This window comes from Myotis lucifugus, unplaced genomic scaffold (genome assembly GCF_000147115.1).
Source record: "Myotis lucifugus unplaced genomic scaffold, Myoluc2.0 scaffold_8, whole genome shotgun sequence".
NCBI lineage: Eukaryota > Metazoa > Chordata > Mammalia > Chiroptera > Vespertilionidae > Myotis > Myotis lucifugus.
Genome location: NW_005871056.1, coordinates 686,683 through 714,248, shown reverse-complemented (window position 1 = coordinate 714,248; position 27,566 = coordinate 686,683). Strand labels below are relative to the sequence as shown.

The 27,566-nt window shown below is 38.7% G+C and overlaps 1 protein-coding gene across 1 annotated transcript in view; it reads left to right on the top strand.

The window, feature by feature from the left end:
* KCNH8 (potassium voltage-gated channel subfamily H member 8) overlaps positions 1-27,566 on the top strand; it is a 275,437-nt gene that overhangs the window by 102,435 nt on the left and 145,436 nt on the right. Inside the window, 1 exon segment of the mRNA XM_023749297.1 lies at positions 4-229. Coding sequence (XP_023605065.1) covers positions 4-229 — 226 coding nt within the window.

Sequence of the window (27,566 nt, the reverse complement as noted above, 5' to 3'; positions counted from 1 at the left end):
AACTTCATCCTCGCGAACGCCAGGTGGCTAAGGGTTTCCCCATAGTCGGACTGCTCTGATGGCTTTTGTGAACTTGCTGGATTTGCCCGAACTGAAGTCATGCAGAAGAGTTGCAGCTGCAAATTCTTATTTGGGGTTGAAACCAATGAGCAACTGATGCTTCAGATAGACAAGTCACTGGAGGAGAAAACGGAATTCAAAGGAGAAATTATGTTCTACAAGAAGAATGGTGAGTTGGCTTTTTGTGGGGCTCATTGGACAGTGGTGAAAGGTCACCTTCTTTCAATTCAGTAATTGCTCCATAACTCCCATTAAGGCTTAATGGTATTTCACATAAATACTGTCTGTTACAGAAGTTCCACAAATGACCTGGACAATGGTCTTGTTTTAGCCATTAGCAGCCCGAAAATTTAGCATGATAATTATAACTTCAATGTCAATATATGAACTAAATTAATAAGTGCCAAAATGAAGTATATGACTATTATGTATATCATTCTTAAAATATATAGTAGCTATACGAGTTGTTAGTATATTAACAGATGATCTTTTATCTAGAGATGGTTTTCCAAGTTTTATGCCTTCCTGAACCACAACTCAACCTCAGTCATTAAGGACAGAGACCCAAGTGTTTGGTGGGAGAAAAGGAAGTGAATTTAAAGAACATCAGGATAGGCATTGTCTCTTTCAGTTCCCCAGCCACAGAGCTTTTCTCACTCCTCTCTTCAATTCTACAGACAAAATAAGAGACACACATTGTCTCCGGGTGAAAGTAAATTTGCCTGAACTCTAAACTGCCACTGGGAAAATACTAAGTATTTCCTTGAGGCTAAAGTTTTATGATTCTCCTCTAAATGTAAGAGGACCTAGGGATGCGTATGGTATCATCAGTGCTTGAGTCTTATGTGAGAATAGATATTATCCTCTGGGCCCTGGTAATTGGGAGTGAATCCAAAAGGCTTTATGTTGGGGAAATGCTAAATAAAAATTAGAACAAATCATTGTTTTCCAGTTCTATCTCTTTCTTTAATAGGTTTCCTTAAGGCAAACATACACCCCTGAGTTTTAGTTGGGCACATGGCTGCCAAGCTAGAGAATGCATTTCTCAGCCTTCTTTGCATTTAGATTTGGCATACGACTAAGTTTGGGGCCCATGATATGTGAGAAGGAATTATCTATGCAACTTCTAGATAAACTCCATAAATCATGAAATTGTTTGCCCTCTAATTTCTCTGCTCCTTTCTCATGGTGCTATTGACTGAATTGTATCTTCTCCAAATTAATGTATTGAAGCCCTAACCACCACCTTCCTCAATGTGACTATATGTGAAGATGGGGCCTTTAAAAAGGCAGTTAAAATTAAATAAGGTTATAAGGGAGGGCCTTAATTCCTTATAAGAAAAGGAAGAGATATCAGAGATACCCACACTTAAGTCATATGAAAAGACAGTGAGAAGGCAGCTGTCTGCAAACCAAGGAGAGAGGCCTCAGGAGAAACCAATCCTGCTGCCACCTTGATCGCAGACTTCCAGCCTCCAGAACTGTGAGGAAATAAATGTCTGTTGTTTAAGCCAGCCAGTCTGTGATACTTTGTTATGGCAGCCCTAGCAAACTAATACAAATGAGGCCAAATGTTAAAGTTTGGAAAGCCAGCTTCAACCATTGACAAGGACCTCATAGAGAAACACAGAACAGCAATATGGAAGGAACCTGAGTGTTCTTAGAGGTCCGCCTTCTCTACCCCAGACAAAGACAAATCCATTTCTATCTTGTTTGAATCCCTATAATTTAGATTTTTTTGTTACCATATTCAAATTATACTCTAACTCAGAGTTTCTCAACGTCGGCACTATTGACATGTGGGGCAGGTAGTTCTAAGTTGTGGGAGGCTGTCCTGTGCATGGTAGATGATTAACAGCATCCCTGGCCACTATATTCATTAACATATTCTTTACAAGGGTTGATATATTTGGTAAATGGTAAAATGTTGGTGGTGGTTTAATTAATTGATTTTGGGAAACATTGGGCGACAGCCAGCAGAAATAGCCTAATTAAGGGAAAGAAAACAGCTTTCCTTGCCTTCAATGGAAAACTTCAGTTGGGACACCAGAATGAATATGTCTGTGAAGTCCTATAGTGAAGTAAACATTTTAAAACTGGTGTTTACAGGTTTTTGGTGCGTTTTTTTGTTTCATTTTAATTGATTCAAGAAACTAGTAAATGATTAACAGCATCCCCGGCCACTATATCTTGCTCTAAATACCTAGTTTTGGGATCTTGGTCAGGAAGAGAAGTAGGAGCCTGAACATGGCAACTTCATCCCCGTTTATAAGCTATTTGTCCTTGAAGGACTTGCCTTGAGGATGTGAGTTTTGGATACACAGTAATCATGAAGTATTGGAGAGTGCCCTTCTGGAAGGAATGGGATATCCTAAGTCTTTGACACTAGGAACAGACTTCAGACCAGGATGTTTTTCCCAGAATCACTTGGTGAGGCCTACATAGCAAATATGAGAAAATAAAAGGATTCCAGCTCTAATTATAGTATGATAATTGAAAAGAGGGACTGAGATAAGAGAAAATGGAGGCTGTCGTGAGAATGCAGACTGGTAGGGAGTGATAAAGCCGCCATCTAGTAGAACAAAGGAAAAGGAATGTCCTTTGTCTGACATATCTGCTGACTGCAGACCTGTACAAGTAACCTTGTATAGGTCACTCCAAATCCAAGCGAGTGTCTTTGTTTTTAAGCCTCCTCAAAATATCCAAACATGGCACTTGAGAGAGGTTCGGGCCAAGAGGAGAATCTAGGCGGCAAGCGCAAAGGACAGAGATTTTAGAAGCCACGTAAGTAGAATATATCGAGAGTCAACACCTAAACAATTTCCTGAGCCCCGTTTTTTATAAGATGCCTGCTGCCTTGGACCCCTTTGGGTGGAAATCATTAAAGGCACCAAGAAATAATAGGTTCTTTTTAAAAATTAGGTAATGATTAGGAAGACAAATAGTTTCACAGGTAAACATAATATGCAAACATTTCTTTGTCTAAAATAGAGATAGTAATATTTCACATTGTTATGTTCAGCAGCTAATATTTTTCATTTATTGCTCTTCTTCTAGATCAGTGGTTCTCAACCTGTGGGTCGCGACCCCTTTGGGGGTCGAACGACCCTTTCACAGGGGTCTTCTAAGACCATCGGAAAACACATATATAATTACATATTGTTTTTGTGATTAATCACTATGCTTTAATTATGTTCAATTTGTAACAATGAAATTGGGGGTCACCACAACATGAGGAACTGTATTAAAGGGTCACGGCATTAGGAAGGTTGAGAACCACTGCTCTAGATAGTTCAGTGTCTAATATACATCAGAAGTGAGTACCATTAAGATGCCTTTTCAAAAAGCAGTCCCCTCCACTTCTGTTGGTATACAGGGTTGTTCTAGTCAAACAAAAATATGGTCACTCTAACTAAGGGTAACCATTTTATTAATTTTATATTTATCCTCTTATTTTCTTAATTATACATATCTTAATACATATCTTTGTGGTTCCCTCCTTTTCTTACACATAGCATACTTTTCATACTATTCTGCATTGTGTATCCTGTAGGGTTGTGTACACATTACAGAACAATATATGCAGGAGATTTCTCATTCTTTTTAAAAGCTGCATAGAATTACATCGTGTGGATTTATGATGGTTGAATCAACCAATCTTCTATTAATGGATATTTGTGTTCCCTATAGAATGTAGTCTGTTCTCTTTGTTCTTTTTGCCTCTCTCTGTTTTAAATACTCCTTTTGTTATTTAAAAGGTTTTGTGCATTTTTTCTAAAAATTTTATCTTTTACATGAGATGCCTACCTTTATATAATAGTGTCCCACTTTTTAAAGATTTTGTCATTTTCTACTCTAAGTAATGTTATAATCAGCCAGGAGCCATTTTCCCTTCTTCCCTCTCCCTCAACTAATTTAATGTTCTTTTAGTACCAGCTAGTATCTATTAGCACACTTGTTCTGTTTTCCTTATAGTCCCCCTTTGTTCGACTCTCACCTCTTTCACAGTTATATTTACATTGTCAGAGGAAATAACAATTACATATATTGAATATATTCCTTCATCACTTAATCATATTGCTACAGTTAAATATGCTTAAAGATCACCATATATTCCATCCTAGAGCTTCTCCAATTATTTCTTGGTTGTCTAAAGCTTGTTCTTGGAACCATCTCGGGAAGAGCTCATGGGAATTTTTTTCTGAGCTCTTTCATGTTAATAACAGTATGAATGTGGCCCTTATACTTGTTGATCAACTTAGCTGAAAATTGATCATACTTAAAATAGATAAATTATGTTAGTCCCTTATGTAGTGGCATAGAGTATTGTTTTACCCTACAAATGCTGTTTATTAAGTAATTTCATGTTTGTCCTGGGTTTTCAATGAATTTATTTTATTTTATTTAAACCAATAGTTTTACTGTACTATATCTTATCTGTAAGGGGCTGGGTAGTAAATATTACATGTACTGCAGGCCATACAGTCTATGTCACAAGTACTCATTTCTGTTATTGTACTATGAAAGCAACCATAGAAAACATGTAAATGAGTGGATGTGGCTATATTCCAATAAATCTTTACTGACAAAAATAGAAGGCAGGCTGGTTTGGCCTATAGACCTCAATTTACTGATACCTAATATAGAATATTTTCGGTCAGATATTTCCCCTGATACATGGTAGGCCCTTTAGTATTTATGTTTAAGGCCCTTTTATTTTGGAAAATTTTTCTGGATTTTAATTATCATCATTGTTCTGTTTTATCCCTTTGGTTTTCCTCTTATGATCACCTATTATATGTACGTTGGATCCTCTTTGCCTGTCCTCTATTGCCTATCACTTTCTCATTTTATTTCTTTTTCCAATTTTCACCTTGTGCAATCTGTTTTCTTTTTGTGGTATCCATTCACACTTTCATTACTTCTCTTTAAGTCTCCAGTTCTTTATCCTCTATTTAAATTCTCTCCTGAGTTCAGTTAATTCACAGAAGCAGAGAATAGAATGGTGGTTACCAAAAGTTGAGGGGAAGGGAAAATGGAGAATTATTTCTCAATTGTATAAAACGTTAGTTATGCCAGATGAATACGTCAGAGAGATCTGCTGTACAACACAGTACCTGTAGTTATGGTATTGTTCACTACATACCTTTTTAATGCCTTACTGGGGTTTCCATGAAGTAAAACACTGGTTTCTAATTACCTAGATGTGGAACCTAACACACAGTGTTTTCTGGAAGGCTTTAATTTCCCACTGAATTGCCTAGAATAAAACAATCGTGTAGTGAGGGAAAATTGAACTTTTTCTTGTTCAGAATTTCACCATTTCAGAAAATCTTGTCACTGACTCATAGCACTTGTCAGGGAGACAGCACATCTGCACAGATTCTGTACTTGGAGCTGTTGTATTCACAGTGACTCTGGATATTGATCCAATGATCCAACTTCCCCATTATAGCTCCTATTGTAGTCCACACTCTCAGAGCATTTCATGTTGAGATGCATATTATTTAATCAGAAATTACTTCAATTTTATTTTTTGTTATATTATTGTTAATAATATATAGTATTGTCTTTCTGGAAATGTGTGTAAGTAGCCAAGTTTTATAATTTTTCCATTTTAAACAGAAAAGAGGAAAATATAAGTATTTGTTACAAAAGGGAATCTAGAGTCCGATAGGGTTGTGGGTTTCTTAACTCACAGACTTATTCCCATGTCACCTCCAAGATTTGTCATTTATTTTTGTCTACCTCCTGAACTGTTGCTTACTTAATGCTTTTCTTTAAGTTGACTCACTTTTAAAACTCAAATTGGAAGCAAAAGAAAAAAAATTACTGCTCTAAATGGACAATCAGGATCACTAGCCTCAAAGAGACGGTAACCATAAATAAATATGCAATAAAAACATTGTTGTTTAACTTTTATAAATTAAAAAAAGTAATCTATAAAATCTAAGTAATAATAAATCTGACTATACTGTGCCAAGTAGCACATATATTATTTTCCCAATAACACCTTAAAGTAAATATGAATTATCTCACATTTGCAGATGAGGAAACTGTGATGAAGAAAAATGATTTGAACACAAGTCTATGTGTTATGTGATAGACAGTCCTCAGCTTATCATTGACCCACAAATTTACCCCTTGTTCGTTTCTTTGCCCACTAATGTACTTCACATTTCTTTATTTTCCCACTTCTTTATTCAATTTTCTTATGACATAGAAAAATGCCTAGAAAAATCAATGCTGAATCTGTTGGTTTTCTTTCTTTTTAAATGTAGTTAGATTTTCAACTTTCTATAATATATGACAACAAAAACAATTTATAATTTACTGTTTGTTTGTTTAGGGAGAATGCCTCTTTAGGAAGATCCTTTGTTTACTCAGCTGCTAGATGTATATTTAGATGCGAATCAAAGCTGAAAAACTGAATTGTTCCATAAATAAAAAGTTATGTAAGGGGGTGGGGAGAAAGCTGGAGCCAGAAAGCCGAGAGGGCTTCCCTTGTGCTGGAATGAGTGGAAGAAGAGGAGAGATTGGGAAATATATGAAGAGATGAGAGAAGGGGAGAGAGTGAGAGAAAAATGGGGAGACATCTGCTGGTATCTTACCCATGTCCCTCAAAATGTCCAGCTCATTTGATGTGCTAGCTGCATATTTTTGTTCCAATACACATTAAAACTAATACACAGATATTTTTTTTAATTTTTTTATTGCTTAAAGTATTACAAAGGGTATTACATATGTGTCCTTTTTTTCCCCGCCCTTGACAATCCCCTGGCCTCCCCTACCCCGCCAGTGTCTTATGTCCATTGGTTATGCTTATATGCATGCATACAAGTCCTTCGGTTGATCTCTTACTCCCCTCCCTCCTGTCCCCCAACCCTCCCTGGCCTTCCCACTGCAGTCCGTCAAACAGTTTGAGGCAGCTCTGCCACTGTATTTATTATTGTTCAAAAGTTTGTAATGGTCTTAATTATCCATGAAAGAGTGCGATCATGTGGTATTTTTCCTTCATTGACTGGCTTGTTTCACTTAGCATAATGCTCTCCAGTTCCATCCATGCTGTTGCAAATGGTAAGAGTTCCTTCTTTTTAACAGCAGCATAGTATTCCATCATGTAGATGTACCACAGTTTTCTAATCCATTCATCTACTGATGGGCACTTAGGCTGTTTCCAGATCTTAGCTATGGTGAATTGTGCTGCTATGAACATCTGGGTACATATATCCTTTCTGATTGGTGTTTCTGGTTTCTTGGGATATATTCCTAGAAGCAGGATCACAGGGTCAAATGGAAGTTCCATTTTTAGTTTTCTGAGGAAACGCCATACTGTCTTCCATAGTGGCTGCACCAGTCTGCATTCCCACCAGCAGTGCACAAGTGTTCCTTTTTCTCCACATCCTCTCCAGCACTTGTCGTTTGTTGATTTGTTGATGATGGCCATTCTGACAGGTGTGAGATGGTACCTCATTGTTGTTTTGATTTGCATCTCTCGGATGATTAGTGACTTTGAGCATGTTTTCATATGTCTCTTGGCTTTCTGAATGTCCTCTTTTGAAAGGTGTCTATTTAGATCCTTTGCCCATTTTTTGATTGGATTGTTTATCTTCTTTTTGTTAAGTTGTATGAGTTCCCTATAAATTTTGGAGATTAGGCCCTTATCAGATATGACATTGGCAAATATGTTTTCCCACGCGGTGGGTTTTCTTGTTGTTTTGTTGATGGTTTCTTTTGCTGTGCAGAAGCTTTTTATTTTGATGTAGTCCCATTTGTTCATTTTCTCTTTAGTTTCAAGTGCCCTAGGAGCTGTATCAGTGAAGAAATTGCTTCGGCATATGTCTGAGATTTTGTTGCCTTTGGATTCTCCTAGAATTTTTATGGTTTCCCGTGTTACATTTAAGTCCTTTATCCATTTTGAGTTTATTTTTGTGTATGGTGTAAGTTGGTGGTCTAGTTTCATTTTCTTGCATATATCTGTCCAATTTTCCCAACACCATTTATTGAAGAGACTATCTTGGCTCCATTGTATGTTCTTGCCTCCTTTGTCAAATATTAATTGAGCATATTGGTTCGGGCCAATTTCTGGGCTCTCTATTCTATTCCATTGATCTATATGTCTGTTCTTGTGCCAGTACCAGGCAGTTTTGAGAACAGTGGCTTTGTAATACAGCTTGATATCTGGCATTGAGATCCCACCTACTTTGTTCTTTCTCAGGATTGCTGCAGCTATTCGGGGTCTTTTTTTATTCCAGATGAATTTTTGGAGAGTTCATTCTAGATCTGTGAAGTATGCCATTGGTATTTTAATGGGAAGTGCATTGAATTTATAGATTGCTTTGGGTAGTATGGACATTTTAATGATGTTGATTCTACCAATCCATGAACATGGTATGTTCTTCCATCTGTTTATGTCTTCCTCTATCTCTTTTTTCAACATCCTGTAGTTTTCTGAGTAGATGTCTTTTACCTCTTTAGTTAAGCTTATTCCTAGGTAGCTTAATTTTTTTGGTGCGATGGTAAATGGGATTGGTTTTATAATCTCTCTTTCTGAAAGTTCACTATTGGTGTATAGAAATGCCTCAGATTTCTTGGCATTAATTTTGTATCCTGCTACATTGCCAAATTTATGTATTAAGTCTAGTAGTTTTTTGATGGAGTCTCTAGGGTTTTGTATGTATAATATCATGTCGTCTGCAAATAAGGACAGTTTTACTTCCTCTTTTCCAATTTGGATGCCTTTTATTTCTTCTTCTTGTCTAATTGCAATGGCTAATACTTCCAGCACTATGTTGAACAGGAGTGGTGAGAGTGGGCATCCCTGTCTTGTTCCTGTTCTTAGGGGAAATGGTGTTAGTTTTTGTCCATTGAGTATGATGTTGGCTGTGGGCCTGTCATATATAGCTTTTATTATGTTGAGGTATGATCCTTCTACTCCCACCTTGCTGAGAGTTTTTATCAAAAATGGGTGTTGGATTTTGTCAAATGCTTTTTCTGCATCAATTGATATGACCATGTGGTTTTTTTCTTTCAATTTGTTTATGTGATGTATCACGTTTATTGATTTGCGGATATTGTACCATCCTTGCATCCCTGGGATAAATCCTACTTGGTCATGGTGTATGATCTTTCTGATGTACTGCTGGATTCGATTTGCTAAGATTTTGTTGAGGATTTTGGCATCTATGTTCATGAGGGATATTGGCCTGTAATTCTCTTTCATTGTGTTGTCTTTACCTGGTTTTGGTATTAGGGTGATGCTGGCTTCATAGAATGAGCTTGGAAGTGTTCCTTCCTCTTGAATTTTTTGTAGTAGTCTGAGGAGGATAGGTTTTAAAACTAATACACAGATATTAAAGTGTAAGATACGTATATATGCTACCTAAAATAATTTTAGTACAACCAGGAGTATGCATACCATTAATTGAGCAACACACTGTTTTCATTCCAGTGTACAAATAAACTTTTTGAATTAGGCCTATTCATACTCAGTGTTACGAGGTCAGCTTATGATAAAAGACAAAAGAAAGCTGATTTCTCATGACCTTCCTTTGTTTTTATAATGAGCTGCTCATGGCAGATAGGTCTAGTAAGAAACATTATTTTCCTCCTAATACTAAGTTTATATTTAAGATATTCTTAGTGAGTTCTATTACATTCAGTTATTCAATGTGACTCTGCAGAAGATTTTCAGAATATTTGATTATGCCCTCTAGGTATTTTAGAACTGGAGCTCAATATAGAAAAAAGACAAAGCCTTAGGGCTGTAGAATGTCAAATTATTCTCAAAATTAACATTTAAAATGTACAGCAAAGTTGCCTCCTTATTTGACTGTTAGTAAATGCCATTGGAGCATTGAATATAGAATGGCTTTATGTAAGATCCAAATTTTGGAGCATTGGATGTTGTGCCCATTCATGTAATAAGTGAACAGTAAGAAAATGCCTTTTATTGCAAAGTGTAGTGTCTAAATGAGTGTATTTTGTGGATGTTGGGGTTCACAGCATGGGTACCATTTGTAATCACCTTAGATTTTCACCACATCCGGAGAACAATGAAGCAAGCCAGCCAGAGACCTATTTCAATAAGAGCTAGAGAAACCAAGCTTAGGATTACAGAAAATAAAAGAAAACTTCTCTTAGGGCTGAGTGAGATCCTGGGGAAAAAGAAAGAGAATTCTGAGCAAAGTAAGATTATTTCCCCAACCAGTCCTCCCAAAGACTCAGAGCAGAGTCCAACAGAAAGACAATACAAAAGCAACTGCAATATTTTTCATAAAGATCTCCTTGGGCTATTGAGGCTGTCCAAGCCACAGCATCACAGGCATTAGCCTTGCCCGGTGTGGTCTCTTGGGCAGCATCTAAGTAAGCCTGAGTCCTCCATTCTTGGGATCCCAGAGGACTAGATTGTGGAGACATTTCCTCTAGATCAGTGGTTCTCAACCTTCTGGCCCTTTAAATACAGTTCCTCATGTTGTGACCCAACCATAAAATTATTTTCGTTGCTACTTCATAACTGTAATGTTGTTACTGTTATGAATCGTAATGTAAATATCTGATATGCAGGATGGTCTTAGGCGACCCCTGTGAAAGGGTCATTCGACCGCCAAAGGGGTCGTGACCGACAGGTTGAGAACCGCTGCTCTAGATATTAGATGTATTTGTGAAGAGCCCAATGGGGACTTTAGTGAAGGTGGGATCTTGGATACTTTTATCTGTGGAATGGACATACTACATTCTTACAGGCATCTAGAATAAAGAAAGCACATACAGTTTACTAGTATTCCACTTAACTATTGCTGTGTGACAACTACCTCAAAACTTAGTGGCTTACAAGAGCAACCATTACATCTTAACAATAGTGCGGGTCAGGAACGAAGGCTGGCTTAGCCAAATGATTCTCCTTCCTTGTGGAGCCAGCGGAGGTTAGTGTTAGATGGGTTCAGATGAGAGACACACTGCTTTGGAGGATCTTGGATGGCTTCTCTCACATGTCTGGCATCTTGAAAGTCTGAATGAGTTGGGACAGTCCACTCAAGTGCCTACACATAACCTCTTCAGCATGGAGACCTCCAGGAAGTCTCGTCTTCCAGAGGCTGTAAGACCTTTTGTCACTTAGTTTAGAAAGTCACCTGGCATACCTTCATTTGATACTGTGGTTGGAGAAGCCACAAGTCTGCCCAGATTCATGAGCAGAGGACCTAGACCCCCAACTCTTGATAGAATACGTACCATGTTTTACAAGCTCCACATCTAGATTTGCAGAAACACATTTGTTGAGTGTGTCTATATGTGTAGCAAGACACAAGAGAACATTTCATATTGATGCTTGTAAAATTTGCAGGTTTCATAATGTCTGAAGGGCTACCCAATAGAGACCATGCTGCCCACAGCTAAGTGTATTAGCAAACACGGGGTCAGATTTTTGTTGCTATTCTCAGTCTGATTCCTCTGAGGTCTTACTTGAGACTTTGCATGCCCCAAAATAGAAGGCATTTTATGATGCTTTTATGATTTGATGATGATTCCCCATATGTCCTTTCAGTCTTGATAGAAGATTAGTATTTTATATTTCCATCCTGTGTCTTTTGCATTCAAGAGATGAGGCTCAGAAATGCAAATACAGTAAACAGCTTCAAAGTGCTTGTAGTAGGAAGGCAAAGGGCTCAGAGAGAATGTGCTCTGAAGACGACATGTGCAGCCTTGGGTGAGGAGCCTGCCTTGCAGTTTATCTTATCGTTTGTGTATGTAGTCAAGCTTTGTACTTGTAAACCTAGGCAACTTTCCTGGTCTACTCCCCGTGTATCTGAGCAAGCTGCTCTAACAGAAAGCTTGTTCTTTTTCTGTGCACACGGTTACGGTTGCATTGTTTAATCAATGAGCTGAAATTTCACAGGAGTCCATTTGTTGAAGTGCTCACCCAGGCTCTGCAGCCAGGATGATTGGAACAAAGTGAGCCAGATGTATAGAAGAGGCATTTGTTCATTCATCAGGAACTGCTTAGCTTTGCCTGTCCTGTCGAGATTGAGCAGTCACTGCCCCTACCTAACTAGATTGCTGCATACCTTCACTTCTTCAGTGTCAGCCTTCCTGACTTAACACAGACAACTTCATAAAATAGCCACAGCTAGCAATTACTGAGTGTTCACTGCAGGCCAAGCTCTGTGCTTTGCCCTTTGCCTGTGTTGTTACTTCACTTAATCCTCTCATCAACCCTTTGAGGCAGATCTGTTAATGCCCCATTTTAGAGTTAAAGAAACTGATTTACAGAGAAGTTAAGGGGAAGTCTGGGATCCAAGTGCTGGCCATCTATTCCTGACCCCTGTCCTCTTAAACACCAAGCCATGCTCATGGGCATGGCCAACCTGAGCCTCCTATCTAGGAAACCTGTGGCTCTGCCTTACCTGCCCCTCTTCTATGACAGTAGATAGATGGACTTCCCAGGGGCTATATGTACCCCTTGGGGAATAACTGGCAAACTAGCAAGGAAAGACCCCATAAAGGCAGTCATTTTTGTACCTGTGGCTGTTCATTATTCCATCTTTATTAGCCAGAAGTGAAATATAACCACAATGTTTGAGAATCTTTGGAGCTAAACAAGTTCCCTTTGGAATAAGAGAAGCTTATTATTTTAAATGTGCTCTCTCTATGGTGAGAAGAAATGATATTGAATATGGAGGATCAAGCCCTGGTGAAGGCTGTGCCCAGGCCAAGGACTAGCTTTGAATAGCTGCTATAGATAGAGCAATAGTTAGAAAGGCTTCATTAAGTCACCCTCATTAAGTGACTCTGCTTGTCTGAGCCTCAGCTTGATCTTCTTCATGGAAATACCACCTCACAGATGTCTGATGAAGGACCAAATGAGATACCCATTGTACACAGACATTGTCAGGAAAAGTTACATAATTTGCAGGGCCCATGGCAAAGTGAAAATGCAGACCCCTTTGTTTAAGAGAAAAAAAACAACTACAAATTTCAAGACAGCACCAGCAGAGTCTTAAACCAAAGCCTGGAGCCCTTCTGAGTGTGTGCTCTGTGTGACTACCCAGGTTGGATGTGCACCAGGCTGTTCCTGAACATTATAGCAATTTAATAAATGCCCCTTCCTCCCCTGACATGTTCCACCAACAAGAAGAACCTGTCCACTCCCATTTCCCAGTGTGCCAGACCCTCAGAACCTCACAGTTAGATGCCTGAATCCAGTGCCTGGTCCTGGGTGACTCTGAGCCGTGGCCTGTGGGCTGGTTGCTAGTTCCCTCTCACCTTACTAGGAAGCCATGCACATCTAACCATCTTCAAGAAGAGCCTATAAAGGTTCTGTGGTGTCTTAGCTGAGAGCTCTATGTCTTTGTATAAGAATTACAAGATTAACACACAAAAAATCATACCATTCTAGTCATGCTTAGAGTATACTCTCAACATGAATAATTATATAATTGACTAGTAATTATATAAAAATAGAGCTGTACTTTATTTCTCTCTGATGAGCTTTTACTCCATGACATCCACCAAATTTATACAATAACAGGTGCCAGACATTCAGGTCTCCAGGGCACCCACCTGAACCTGTTTGCTCTGATATAGAAAGCCATTCTTCCTGCCACGGCCCTAATTTCAGACTCTCATGATTCAAGGTCTGAGTTGCAACAATTCCACATACCCAGTCACCCCGTTACCAGTTGTGCCCTCTCAAATCCCCCCTACTCACTGTCTCCAAAGCCATCTTTCTACAGTGCAAAACTGATCATGCTGCTCTTCTATGACAAAGCCTTCAGGGGCTCCTCGTTGCCTTTCAGGATAAATGCAAACTGTTGCATTTAAAGCCACTCATGAGCTAGCTCGTCTATAATCTATTCCTTTAAAATCATCCTTTCCCTTTCCACCCTTTTCCCCCCTCTTCATTCCTCATTCACACTCTAGCACAGCGGTTCTCAACCTGTGGGTCTCGACCCCTTTGGCGGTCGAACGACCCTTTCATAGGGGTCGCCTAACCATGGTCGGCAAACCATGGCTCACGAGCCACATGCAGCTCTTTGACCCCTTGAGTGTGGCTCTTCCACAAAATACCACGTGTGGGCATGCATGTATAGTGCGACTGAAACTTCATGACCCATGCGCAGAAGTCGGTATTTTGTGGAAGAGCCAGTATTTTGTGGAAGAGCCACAGTCAAGGGGCCAAAGAGCCGCATGTGGCCCGAGAGCCGCGGTTTGCCGAGCCGCAGTTTGCCGACCACTTAGGCCCTAAGACCATCCTGCATATCAGATATTTACATTATGATTCATAACAGTAGCAACATTACAGTTATGAAGTAGCAATGAAAATAATTTTATGGTTAGGTCACAACATGAGGAACTGTATTTAAAGGGCCAGAAGGTTGAGAACCACAGCTCTAGCATATCCCCTACTGCAGCCCATTTTATCATTTTTGTTTTTTACTATTCCGAGTTCTAACTTGTCTTGTGCCTTTCTACTTGCTGTTCCCCCTGCTAGGAATGGTACGGCCCCTCCTCCCCCGTCCCCCCATCCTCACATTAAGCTAATACAATCATCAAGACTCAGTTCAAGCCTATCTCCTCTGTGACCTGTTTCGAGTCAGGTTTCTATTCTTTGTCATAGATACCATCCTGCAATGAACTGAATGTTCTTATCCCCCTAAAATTTCTATGTTGAAACCCCAATCCCAGTTTGTGAAGTATTTGGTGGGGTATTTGGGAGGTAATTAGGTCACTTGGATAGAGCCCTCATGCATAGGATTAGTGCCTTTATAAGAGGCCAGGGAGCCAGCTTGCTCTCTTTCCATGATGCGAGGAAATAATGCGGAGTCAGCAGTCAACATCTCAGAGGAGGATCCTCACCAGACCAGGCTGGCACCCTCATCTTGGACCTCCATCCTTGAGAGCTGTAAGAAATAAATTTCCTGTTGTTTTTAAGTCAATCAACCTATGGTAGCAATGGAATCGCAAACAACAAGAATCATTTTGTTCGGTATTTGTGCACCCTCAATTCATCAACTATTGCCGGTTTTGTACCGTAAACTTTATCTTTTATGTATCCCCATAAATAAAAAAGTCTAGCGGCACTTTAGGATACATTTTCTTTGTTCGAAGCTTAGTCTGGCTTCACCCATTATTTCAAATCAGTTAACCCTGAAAAGGAGTGAAAATTAAGTGAGTTATCAGCTGTTGTTCTAGAAGCCCAAACCAACTAAGACACACTTTCAACCTTCTCTTTATACATCTATCTCCTCCATGAGGTTATGCCTGGTTGAGGGTGCACGTTCAGGTGCCATATTAATCTAGGTATCTGCAGTGCCTAACAAGTCCTTGGGACATAATACTTGCTGACTGTTGAATGAGTAAAAATGTTTATCTTGCTGTTTCAAATGAAGCTCAGCCATACTGGAATAGGCTTGAGGCTCTGTGTGAGTCTATTTCTACATTCTCCTATAAACTCATTTTGCTCTTCTGTTTCAACTTCACGATTAGCTCTCTTTCCCAGTTTCCCCAGACCTCTGACCCCATTCACTTCATTTCTTCCTGTTTTTAGACATTGGTTTAATTACTAGAATATTTTTTTTCTTTTCTACTTGGAGAATTCATTTTAATTGTCTATCTTGCCCAGGCAGAGTGGCATTCTGGAGTTTTCTGGTAGCTTAATATATCAACATCTGTTAGATGGAAATTCCCCAGGTTATCCTGAGGTATATTAATTCCAGAATGCAGGATTGGGGTCTGGAGGATTTATTCATTGACATCCTTTGCTCTTAGTCTTTTCTAGCGCAGCTGCCTCTGGGAGGTTGGGCACAAAGGAGGTAAACAAATAAGGCAGGCAGCACAGGTGGGTGCCTCCCCAGAGCATGTTGGCAAGACACGGCAAGGGGAGCAGCTGGAGAGAGAGCACCAGGGAATGCAGACAACGCCAGCAACTTGCACACAACTCGGGAATCCTTGTGGTTGGTGTTGGAGACAATGGGAACATTCTAAACGCAATTTTATGGTTGGAGGTCACCACAACATGAGGATCTGTATTAAAGGGTCGTGGCATTAGGAAGGTTGAGAACCACTGGTCTAGGGTGTGGCCAATAAAGGCAGCAGAGTGACTGAGCTGAAAACAGATTTCAGAGGATTAGCTACTGGAGTGGACAGGATTTGATATCTTTGGTTTGGGGGATGAGAAGGAAGAAAGTGTCAAGAGTGACTAAAATGTGCATCATTCTTTTTATACTTTGTTGGCTGAATGTGTTTTGATATGAGAGAGGAGGGAAGTCTGGGGCATGGGTTTTGTTTTTTGTTTTTTTTCAATATTTACTAATCCACAAGCACTGATGATAGGATCCAAGATGCATCATTGTTAAAAATTACTTCAAGTGACAAAATATGTCTTGGTACATCTCTACCAATTGGCAATATAACCAAATATAAATGGAGAGCTGATTTCATCTGATTAGAAGAGCTCTTTTTTCTTGAAGCCTTTACTTTCCCAGAATTCCTCAAATTTGAGTCCACTAAATTATCTTTTGAAGCATCATGTTCCACGATTTTTATTATCGTTGTTGTTGTTGACAGTATTATGGATGTCCCCATTTTTTACCCTCTTGCCTGCCCCTACCCAGCCCCCATCCCACCCCAGGCCTTTTCCTCACTATTGTCTGTGTCCATGGGTTATGCATATATGCGTATATGTTCTTTGGAAATATCATATTCTACTTTTTAAAAAAAAAAACAGGCACTCTTTCAGAAATGCTAGAGTAATCAAACAGCAAGAGAATAACAGATACTATTAGAAGGGAAAACATTAAACTCAGAATGTATTTTAAGGTTTAAAAATCCCCTTTTGCCTGAGGTTGTTTCATTGTGTATAATGTCTATAATGATTTAGGAAACTACCTGTTCTGCTCCATGCATAAAAGAGATTGCCAAAGGAGAAGTGTGGAACATATTTCAGCTTCTAGTTGCTTTGGCCTGAGGCTTATAGACTCTGACCACATCTCCATTTCACTCCTCTAGACTCCTGGTTTGCTTGTAGTTTGCTTTTTAATGCAGCTCAGAAAGTTCCTATTCTATGCCATCATCTCCAAAGTAGCTTCTGTTTTGGAATGGGAAGACAGGCCTTTTCAGTGACCCTTTTAGGTCATTGATAGTTAAGCCTATTTTTCTATTGAAAAATAAGTCCATTCTTGTAATCAAAAGAGAAAAGAAGTGACTACATTTTACTTTAAAAAATAGGGTTGTCTGGATAATCTTTTAGAATGCACACCACAAAGACATTCATAGTTTAGGTCCGTGGTCGGCAAACCGTGGCTCGCGAGCCACATGCAGCTCTTTGGCCCCTTGAGTGTGGCTCTTCCACAAAATACCACGTGCGGGCGCGCACGTACAGTGCAATTGAAACTTCATGGCCCATGTGCAGAAGTCGGTATTTTGTGGAAGAGCCACACTCAAGGGGCCAAAGATCCGCATGTGGCTTGCGAGCCTCGGTTTGCCCAGCCGCAGTTTGCCGACCACTGGTCTAGGTTCTACCTAAAGAAAGACTTTACCTGGTTCTTGCACCTACAAATAGTGCTTCTTATTAAATATTGTGGTAGTATAGAGTCTGGTCAAGACTCTCAAAGAATCAAGAATGAACTCCTAGTGTACAGTAATCTGTAGGCTTCTACGTAGGACAAAGTACTATGGACCATATCTGACTGGATGCCTGTTTCTGTAAAGGATGTGTGTGTTTTTTTAAAACAACCATGCTCATTTGTTTATGTATTATCTATTACTATTTTAGCACTATCACAGTAGAATTAAGTAGTTGAGACAGAGACTATATGAACTGCAAAGCTAAAAATATTTAGTACCTAGCCCTATACAGAAAAAGTTGGTTGACATCTGAAGATTAATAACAAATTGGAGCCCACAAGATTAGAAGAATTCTGAATTTTAATTACATGTATAGATTCCAAATGTCCTTTTTTTGTTTTGGAGGAAAATGCCTATAATCATATAAAGGCTAGAGAAAGAATACTATGCATAAATTTATTTTTCACTGACCATTAGTCTGTCTGGGGCAGGCTTGTCAGTGCTAATACCTCACCTGAACACGGTGGGTACAGCAATGCTTCCCAGGGCACTAGGGTTTGTTCTGGAGTTGCTGGTGGGGTATCAGCTCCATGTGAGGGGAGAAGCTATAAGTTGAGGAAGCATCTAAGTGTTTTGTCTCACATGCCTGCCAAGTTGTGACTCAGGGCAATCTGGCACAGCGCTTATGAGTCTTCGCTGAGTGGAGTTTGCACAATAGGAGAAATGTTCAGTATGTTTGTTGTCTGCGTGTTCTTGGAAAGTGCTAACTTGACACCTCAAACTGCCATCTTCTATTTATACCCTGGAGAATTGTCAGGAGCTCCGTAACCATATCTTTTCCATTCCTATTTCTTTGTTTCCAAACTCTCATCTCAAAATTTCTGATCGCTCACAGAAAATATTTTCTTTTTTTTTTTTTAGCGTCTTTGCCCAACCTTTTAAACACAGATTCTAATTCTGAACCTAATTGCTTAAAAAGGATTTGATCAATGCTGAATTTGTTACATGTTCCTGCTTATTTAATCAATAATATATACAAACACTATACTTTTTCCTATAAAGATAACAGACTAGATTATTCACTTATGTGATATTTTTCCTTTGGTGATTTTTTTTTAATGTTTGAAGAAATGGACTGTGTTGTAGCACAAACCTCATAAAACTGAAAGTCATAAGACTTGAGATCTAGTTTCAACTCTTCCAACAATTAACACTTTGACCGTGGACAGTTTACTTCACCACTCTGAACTTAGGATTTTCATCTTTACAATAAAGAGTTCCACCTCATAATCTCTAATATCTTTTCTAATTCCAGCAATTTAAGATGACTTTGTGTATTACAACTTAAAATTAGACTAGATGTTCAAGGAAATGCTAAATAATTCATCATTTTCCAAAGTGATGTTTCCTTAATTAGAAAAAAAAGCATGAAATGTTTCATACGTACACAGAAAACAGATTTTTATAATAAAAACTCTCTCCCCATACTATCACCTGGCTTTAACAAATATTAATACTGAGCCATAGTTGTGCCTGGTTGCTTTTGATGGTGAAAAAATCAAACATACAGGCAAAACCCTTACTTTACATAAAGAACTAGTCAAAAGGTATGAAATACTTTTACATATATTGATCTCTTCAAAGCTCTTAACCACGAGAAGTGGCCATATATCCAGTATGCAGATGTGATGCAGACAGATATAAAACTTATATCTGAGGATGCTCAGCAAGGAAATGAAGAACCCAGGACTCGACCACAGGCAATGTCATCCAAGCCCTGTGTTCTTTCCATTACATCTTGACTATCCATTTCTAAATACTATATCACTTTGTAATTAGGGCTCTTCATAATCAACATAAATTGATTCTGGTTATCTTAGGCAAAAATAATAATTTATTGAAAACATGTTACTTATGGAATCAGAGAAAGTAATGAGCAATCAGCTCTTGAAAAAGATAGGAAGTAGTGTGTTCTGTAAAGTCTACGTAGTAGGAATAACTGGAAAGTTTTTTCTGGCCCTTATTGTTGAATGAATCTGCTAGCTCCATTTTTGATCTTGGGTCCCTCTGCTCAAGATTAAATCACCAGGCCAAGAGAATGTAATTTGGTCCAGGATGGACCATTTGCTCATCCCCCCAGTGAGGACTAGTCGGAGCACCTGGCTTGATAGCTCTATCGAGGCTCCATGCAGAGAAGAGTTTGGTTCCCAATGGAATATGGAAGTGCAGGGACAAGAAGAAGGGGCACAATGCTATTCTGTTCAAAATATGAGATGTCTACTATACTAATATGGCAACCACGAGAATGTGCTTCTTGTATCTCATTACAGGAGAGTGGTTGGCTGACAGCCCCAGCTGCTGTGCTCTGAAACACATCACTGTGTTGGCACAGAGGCCAAACTTTCCATGGGCTGCTCCCAGCCAATGACTGAGTGAAGCAAGGAGATGCAGGGCTGCTTTGATGGCTGACTTGACTAGATGACTCCCTGAGGGCCTTAGTGAACTTTCTTTAGAACTACACTGCAGTCTAAGATACCAACATCCAATTTCCTTCCTTCTCTCCTTTGTTTGACCTCAGACCTACATTATGACCTTCTCATGGTTTGCTTCTAAGAGGACCAGCAATAACACACAAAGGTTAAGTAGCACTTGTGTGAATCATTCCTTAAAAATGTCAAGCTACAGTTCTACACCACCTTTTTCCACAGTCTATGTGCCCTTACCCTGTTCTACATTTTCTTTTTGCTGTAGCATTTAAAACCTTCAAATAAATTTTATAATTATTTATAATTTCACTGTTTTTCTCTCCAGAGTAGAATATAAGTTCTCTCAGGGCATAGGACAGAGATCTATTCTGTTTTGTTTGCTGATTTATTCAAACACTTAAGACAGTTTCTGGCCATAACAGGCACTCAGTAAATATTTGTTACATGAATGAACAACTTTATGTTCAATTACTTGCAATGCAATCTCCAAATATTTTCTTTTGGATCCTAAACTATTTCCAGAGTCCCCAAACCCCCTAACCATCATGAGATCGTGTGTGCATTATGTTTATTGGCACCAAAAATCATTCCCATTGCTCTGCAAAATCCATAGATTCCTCCAACAAAAACTTTGTGCAGTTATAAACACGTAACTTGATTCTCAAATGCTCATTTAAACAAGTTCTTTTCCACCAGACAACTACGAGTTTGAAGAAATCTTAAAGTCAAGTATCAAGGGAGTAAGTCTGTTTCAGTGGCTTATTCTCAGAAAGAAGTGGCTTACAAGTAGCAATCACAAAGCCAAGCCTGTTGGATCAGACATTTTTCTGCTAACAACTGTCCCTCATCTCTGGCCTTCTTTCCCCCAGAGGATTTTTAAAAGTTGATTGGGACTCAGTTCTCTTTTGTTATTTCCCGTCTTAGAAAAAATGAGTCCAGAGGATGTTGCCATGTGTCCTGCCTAAAGCTGGAGATCACCTTTTCTGAAGCTTTCTAGGAAATTGAGAAGCAGGAACATACTGAAATGAGGACTCAAAGGCTTTGTGAATAAGGTCAGAATATAGTGCAGCACAAATTAATAGCGGATCTTGAAGGAAAATAAGCCTGAAACATTGCTGGAGGCAAAAATGACAAAACTGAAGCTGCGCAATTTCAGGAACATCATGAAAAGTCAGGGTTCTTTGTAAAAACAGTAATTCTGGGGTAAAACTAGAAGGCAGCAGGAAAAGAGAAAAACCAACTCTGAGATGGATTGACTTTATAAAAGAATCCATAGTCATGAGTCTCTGTGAGCCAAGCAGGACTGTTGAGGACAAGACATTGTAGGCATCACTCACTCATGTTGTCACCAGGAATTGGAGCCGACTCAACAGCCAGTAACACACTAGTACATACCCATGAGCAACTAGGTAACTGTACTTAGAAACTTCAATCATGAAGCTTGTATAAGTACATTCTCTTTGTCTCAATTGAAAACAGCACTAATGGTGGATTTACTGATCTCATTGTCTCATTGGCTACTCAAGCAAATTAAGAATGAGTGCCGTGTGTACCTTAATTAAGGATGTATTCCAGTCTGAAACCAAAGCAGTTGAGTCTGATTTCAAATAGAAGTTATACTCTTATTATAGGGTTGAGAGTAAAATTTGTTGATCAGTTTTACTTTATTTTCTTCTTTTATAATGTGACATTTTTAAAAGTATATGTATTATTCATTATGTCCTCTAGCATGGGTAAAAATAAAAATTAAATGGAAGTGAAACTCAATTCCTAAAACATTGTTCACAGAATAGGATCATTCCTAAAATATATATCAAAGCAAAATTAGAATATCAAACTGAGATTTGTGTTAAATTCTGGTCTTTGACACTTATTAGGTATGTTACTCTGAAGACAATACTACTCAATTTTTAGTTTAGTTTGGTAAAATATTGGTCAGATTGATGAGTGAGAAATTTAGATATAATCTATATGAAGCATGTGGGACAGTGTCTAGTACATAATCAAAGATTGATAAAGTCCTTGTTGTGTGCATTATATTGTCAGGACTCCTTTATCTGTATTTCTCATTAGACTATACCCAGATGTCCTGGCTCCTCCTTCAAACCTATCCCACTTGAATTTGTGTTTAAACCATATTGAAAATCCTTTCAGTTGTAGGTAAGAATTATCTGTGTTTATCATCAGAAGAAGTTTGGTTGTCTTAAAGCAAGTAATAGCTCTACTGGTCAATGATCCAGTAAATGATTTGCTGAGCAAGGATGTTGGAACTATTGACTGAGCCCATTTGGGGATATTCTTTAGATCTCAAGTTCTCAAGCTTCTCTTCTACATAATTATTAGAGATTTATGAGACGTGACCATTCATACTTCTGGGAGAAGAAAGTATTTTATTTAAGGACAAAGGCAATTTGGAGCAAAATGGAAAGAGGAAAAAAAATACTCCAAAGCTTGGTACCTTCGAATCAGTTAAGCATCACTTGATCTGATCTTCCCTATTTCCTCCCTTCTTTCCTCCCTTCCTTTCTTTTATCTTTCTATCTCTTTTCTCAAATTTTGAAGTGGATCATCTATCAGAACTTAAATCATGGAGAATATGTAAATTGGTTGCCCCAGAAATTTGATCTCATCACTCTTATTGTCCAGTCTTGAACTCCTTACATTCTTACTCTAAATCTTTAGAGTTGCCAGAACTCCACTATGTATTTTCTAATGCTTATTCTAGAAAAACTGAAACTAAGGAAGGACTCTGAGAAGAAAAAAAAAGTAGAAATGATAATACCACAATCCACCACCATTAATATGTTGTGTGTATTTTGCCCATCTTTTCTACACAGAAACAAAGTTAAAATACATTGTTTTATGAACTCTTCATTAGTCATTAAACATTGAAATGACAGGTGTTTGTAGCCACTGCTCAGCTCAGGGAGGTCTCCAGCTGGTTCAGATCATCTCTCATCAACCCCACTCCACCCTTCACTACTACACAAGGTGTCAGGGCCCCACTGCCCCTCACTTTGGTCCACTAGTATTCTGAGGTGTTTGGAAGAAAGATGTCTACTCAAGTCATATTCCACGGGACTGAGCAAAGATCTAAAACATATGCGATCTGCACGGCAGATGGGTAGTCCTTGAAAGAGGTGTTCTCTGCAGATAAGGTGAAGCCTTTACCTGCTATTACACCAAAGAATTATTGCTTTTTTCCCTTAGCATAGTACAAACACCAGAAAGAGCTGGTGAGGTTGCTGTAGGGGCTTGTCTGCTCTGGGTACTCCAGGGGACTTCTTGCTTTTTTTTTTTTAATATGACACGTCCTTTAAGTTCATTCCTCGCACTACCCATCCCATCCCTGTTTTTCTTCTAGTGTCTTGAAAATAGACCTTTCATATTAATAAATGTTTGGAATGTTATGCTGATGCTTTAAGCAAACAGTGAAAAGTCATTGGGTGTTTTCCACAGCTTATTGGAAGTAGCATGGGAGAAAGGCTAGAGACAGGGAGAACACTTGAAGCGTGGGTGAGAGATGATAAAGGCCAAAGCAAATGGAGTGAAGAGGAGGGACACCTAAGAGCTCTGCAGTGACTCAGTAGCATTCCCATGATGCTCTACTCTTTCTGCTACAGACAGCAGTGTCCCAGCATTCAGCTACTATGAACAGTGGCCTTGTTCACCTACCTGTGGTCTTGTCCCACCCCACCCCAATTCATGTCCCCTGGACTAATGTTTAAAAACTGTCAAACATGTCACCACATCAATAAGTACGTAGCACTGAGACAACAGTTGTTGAGAATAAGACTTATCAGATTTACTGTGAAATGTGAGGAACTCCTAAAAATATTTAGGTCACATGATACTGATGCTGATAACATTTAGGCTATCACATTAGCATTGTCATAATTGCAAAAACTAAAGGTCACATATATTTATCATTAAAAATCCAATCAAAATCCTACTTGATACAAAAAAACATGAGGACATGCAAAGTATCCATATCCCATTTTGCGTTACATTGAGAAGTGCAACTCGTGACAACTCATATGACAGCATAGTCATGAAAGAAAAGGGAACAATTCACAACTCAGTTTTCTGTATACCTGTACCTCCTTGTATTAAGTTATTGAACCATGAACTTATACTGGAAACCTTATCATTAATTTTCACTTATTGCCAAATATAATCTTTTTTGGGTGGTGGGGGGTGGGCAGGGTGTATATGGAACACATTTAATTTTTTTTCCACTTGTAAATATTAGCAAGTCAAATGTTCCTGTGCCCTTGTTTCCCAATGAAGAGAAAGTACCAAAATGGAACATTCCGCCAGATTTAAGCTCTGTGTAATTATTTATGCAATTCTGAAAATACCTTTTACCATATAGGGTATAAACCCTGTTTCTTCTCATGAATTGTATTTAACCATGGAAAGTAAAGGTGTTATTAACTTACATCCAGTCAGAGCCTCATCGGTTTTAGCACTCACCAACCCACATGGTAATTACTGGCTGCTGTATACAAAAGGAGTTACAACTGACACGAGATTTCTGCCCTCTAACCCTGCTTTAAGGATCCTTCACATCTCTGGATTTGAGGGCGGGAGATTGGCTGCCTCCCACCTTAACCCTAAGACTTGCAGTACCAGGCCTGAATTGCTGCTAGCTGAATGGTGCTGCATGCCCATCATTGTGCTCCTAGGTATAGAAGGAAGAGGCAGACGGTGGGGAATAGCTGTGAATTATCACAGTCGTGTAAGGTTGAAGATTTTGTCAGAGAGCCAGGGCAGAGGGCCTGGTGGAGAGATGTGGGAGAGCAGGGAAGGATAAGTAAACAAATCGTGTGAAAGGTCTTGCTTTGAACCTGGTTAGAAGCTTTTGGCGTTCATCCTCTTTCAGGAGAAGGAAGCAGGCGTCATATGCCTTGCTTTCTAACTTTAAAGGTACCCAAAGCCATATTTGTAAGGCAGTTCGTGTGGATAAATGTGAAGGAGCAGTTGAGAGAAGGGAAGAAGGTAGGGAAGGAGAAATAAGTCGATATGTCCCGTACACTATTTCCCTTAATACCCTTTTTTGGGGGGTCATTTATGCAATGGGAAGGTAGACATCAGCCTAGTTTATGCCAAATCATTATAAAACTTGAATTTAGAGGTACCCATATTAATGAAGTTTTATTGAATTTACTCAGAGCTCACATCTCATTGTATCTTAAAAGACAGACCTCAAAGTGATCTTTCAGCTCTCCCAGAACATGATGTGAAATGACAGATGTGCATCTAGGGTTGTGAGAAAATATTGTAGTGTTGGCAGCTATTTCCTGGCTTTCATCTCATTTTGTGCTTTTGCCTCTCTCTCAAAAACATTGGTGCACCTGTGCAAAAGCTCTGTGGAGACAATAATGGTGCTTGTTGGAGTGTATAGATAAAATGGCTTTTCAGGAAAATTAATAACCTCTATTCTGACTTGGATGATGCTCTTACAAGGTAATTGACAGAGAGATGCTTTAAAATGTGAACTAAAATATCAAATTCATACCATTATCCGTGCCCCCACTGTTACTGACTCTAGATGCTGATTGATAGCTTGGCCCTATCCTTTTTGTTCCTACCATTGCTGCAGAATTCGTGAAGAGGGCTTTCAACTTGAAGTAGTAGCCATAAAAAAATTGAAGTAAGACCCCTTCTGGGTTGATGGGGATAGCAGTGTTCTGCCAAAAAATATGGCTCATTTATGAGGTTTCTTCATTTCATAAACAATAGAATAAATTTATTGTCTCACATTTTGGGGGCACTACATCCACCCTAGACTGGAGGATGTAAGAATATTGCAATTGAGGGAACCAGGTTCCAGAGAAGTGAATTGACTTCTGTATGGTGGTCTCATGGCTAGTTAATGTGGGAGCTGTGGTTGGATCCCAGGTCTCATGGAGTCTGGTGATGAAGTGTTGAAATGGAGTTGCTGTAACATAGATACTAAGAGAGATGAATGAAAGGAAACCACAGAGATGAGTCAAATGAACAAAGAGAAAATCATGGCTTTAAAACATCTAGAAGGATGTAGGGGGCAGGCATATATTCCATTCATGCTTTATAGAGTAGACACACATCATATATGCATTTATTGCATGTGAATTCAACCACACTTTTAAAAAACTACAACAGCAACAGCTATAATAAAATAGGGTGTTTATGTCAGATGACTCCTAAATACAACCAACTGCTTCATCTGGTGTTCAAATAGAGAAAAATGATAGATTCCAAGGCAGGATAGACACACATCAGCTGTGTTGGTTGGAACTTGTGAGATCTGATACTGTAAAATATCAAGGCTATTTCTAATTCTGTTATTCTCTCTTATACTCAACTTTGAGATCAATGCTCACGTAAGATGGAAATTTACAGCACTGAGAGGTGTTTCCCTATCAAAAGAAAATTGAAGGAAAATTTCTGTGAATAGATTAATAGTTTACTTTTTAAGCAACAACTTTTCCCTAATTTTCAAATATTTCTGCCCAGCAATTCTTTTCAGCATGAAATCTAGTGCAAACTTTTATAGACTTTTAAAATATGTATTTTAAAATACAGGGGTGGGAAAAAGTATGTTTACAGCTGTGAGTAGTCAAAACACAGAGTTTATTCTTTTGATTTAATAAAGGTATTGTAATAATCATTACCTGTATGTGTTTCTCCATACAAACAACTGTAAACCTACTTTGACCAACCCCTGTACATAAAAACATTTCAAAGCATAAGCCTTAGGCTTGCACTTGAGTCTATTTAAGACATTTCTCATGGTTCTTTCGCTCAAAAAATAGAATTGAACATTATTGCTTTTTAAAATGTGTTCTTGAAATAAAACACACATAATGAAAAATACACATAGCAAAAGTGTAAAGTGGATGAGTTTTCAAAAACTGAACACTCCTATGTAAACATGAAGATCATAAAAAAAAAGTTGATCGGCATCCCAGAATTCCCTGAGATGTGTCCCCTTCTAATCATGATATGCCAATGCTAACCACTCACCTGACTTCTAACACCATCAATTACTTTTGCCTGTCTTTGTATTACTAGTATATGTGAATGCATTCATATTGCATTCCACTCATTTGTGTCTGGCTACTTTTGTTCAACATTTTCTTACTGATATTTCTCCATTGTCAGTTATTATACAATGTTCATACACATTGCTGTATAATGTTGTTGTGAGAATATATCTTAATACTGCCAAAGAGTTTTAAAGTATGTACTAATTTTCTACCAGCCAGCAAAATAGGACAGTTTAAGTGACTACACATTCAACCCCAAACTTGGTATTTTCCATCTTTTTTATTTTAATGTTTCTGGTGAACAATCATTGATTTTTTTAAATTGACTAAATAAACCTCTAGCAAACTCATACCAAACAAAGGTCTTCATTTATGGACTAGAGTGTGATGGGGGTGGGAAGGGGCAATGCTTCATGAAGTG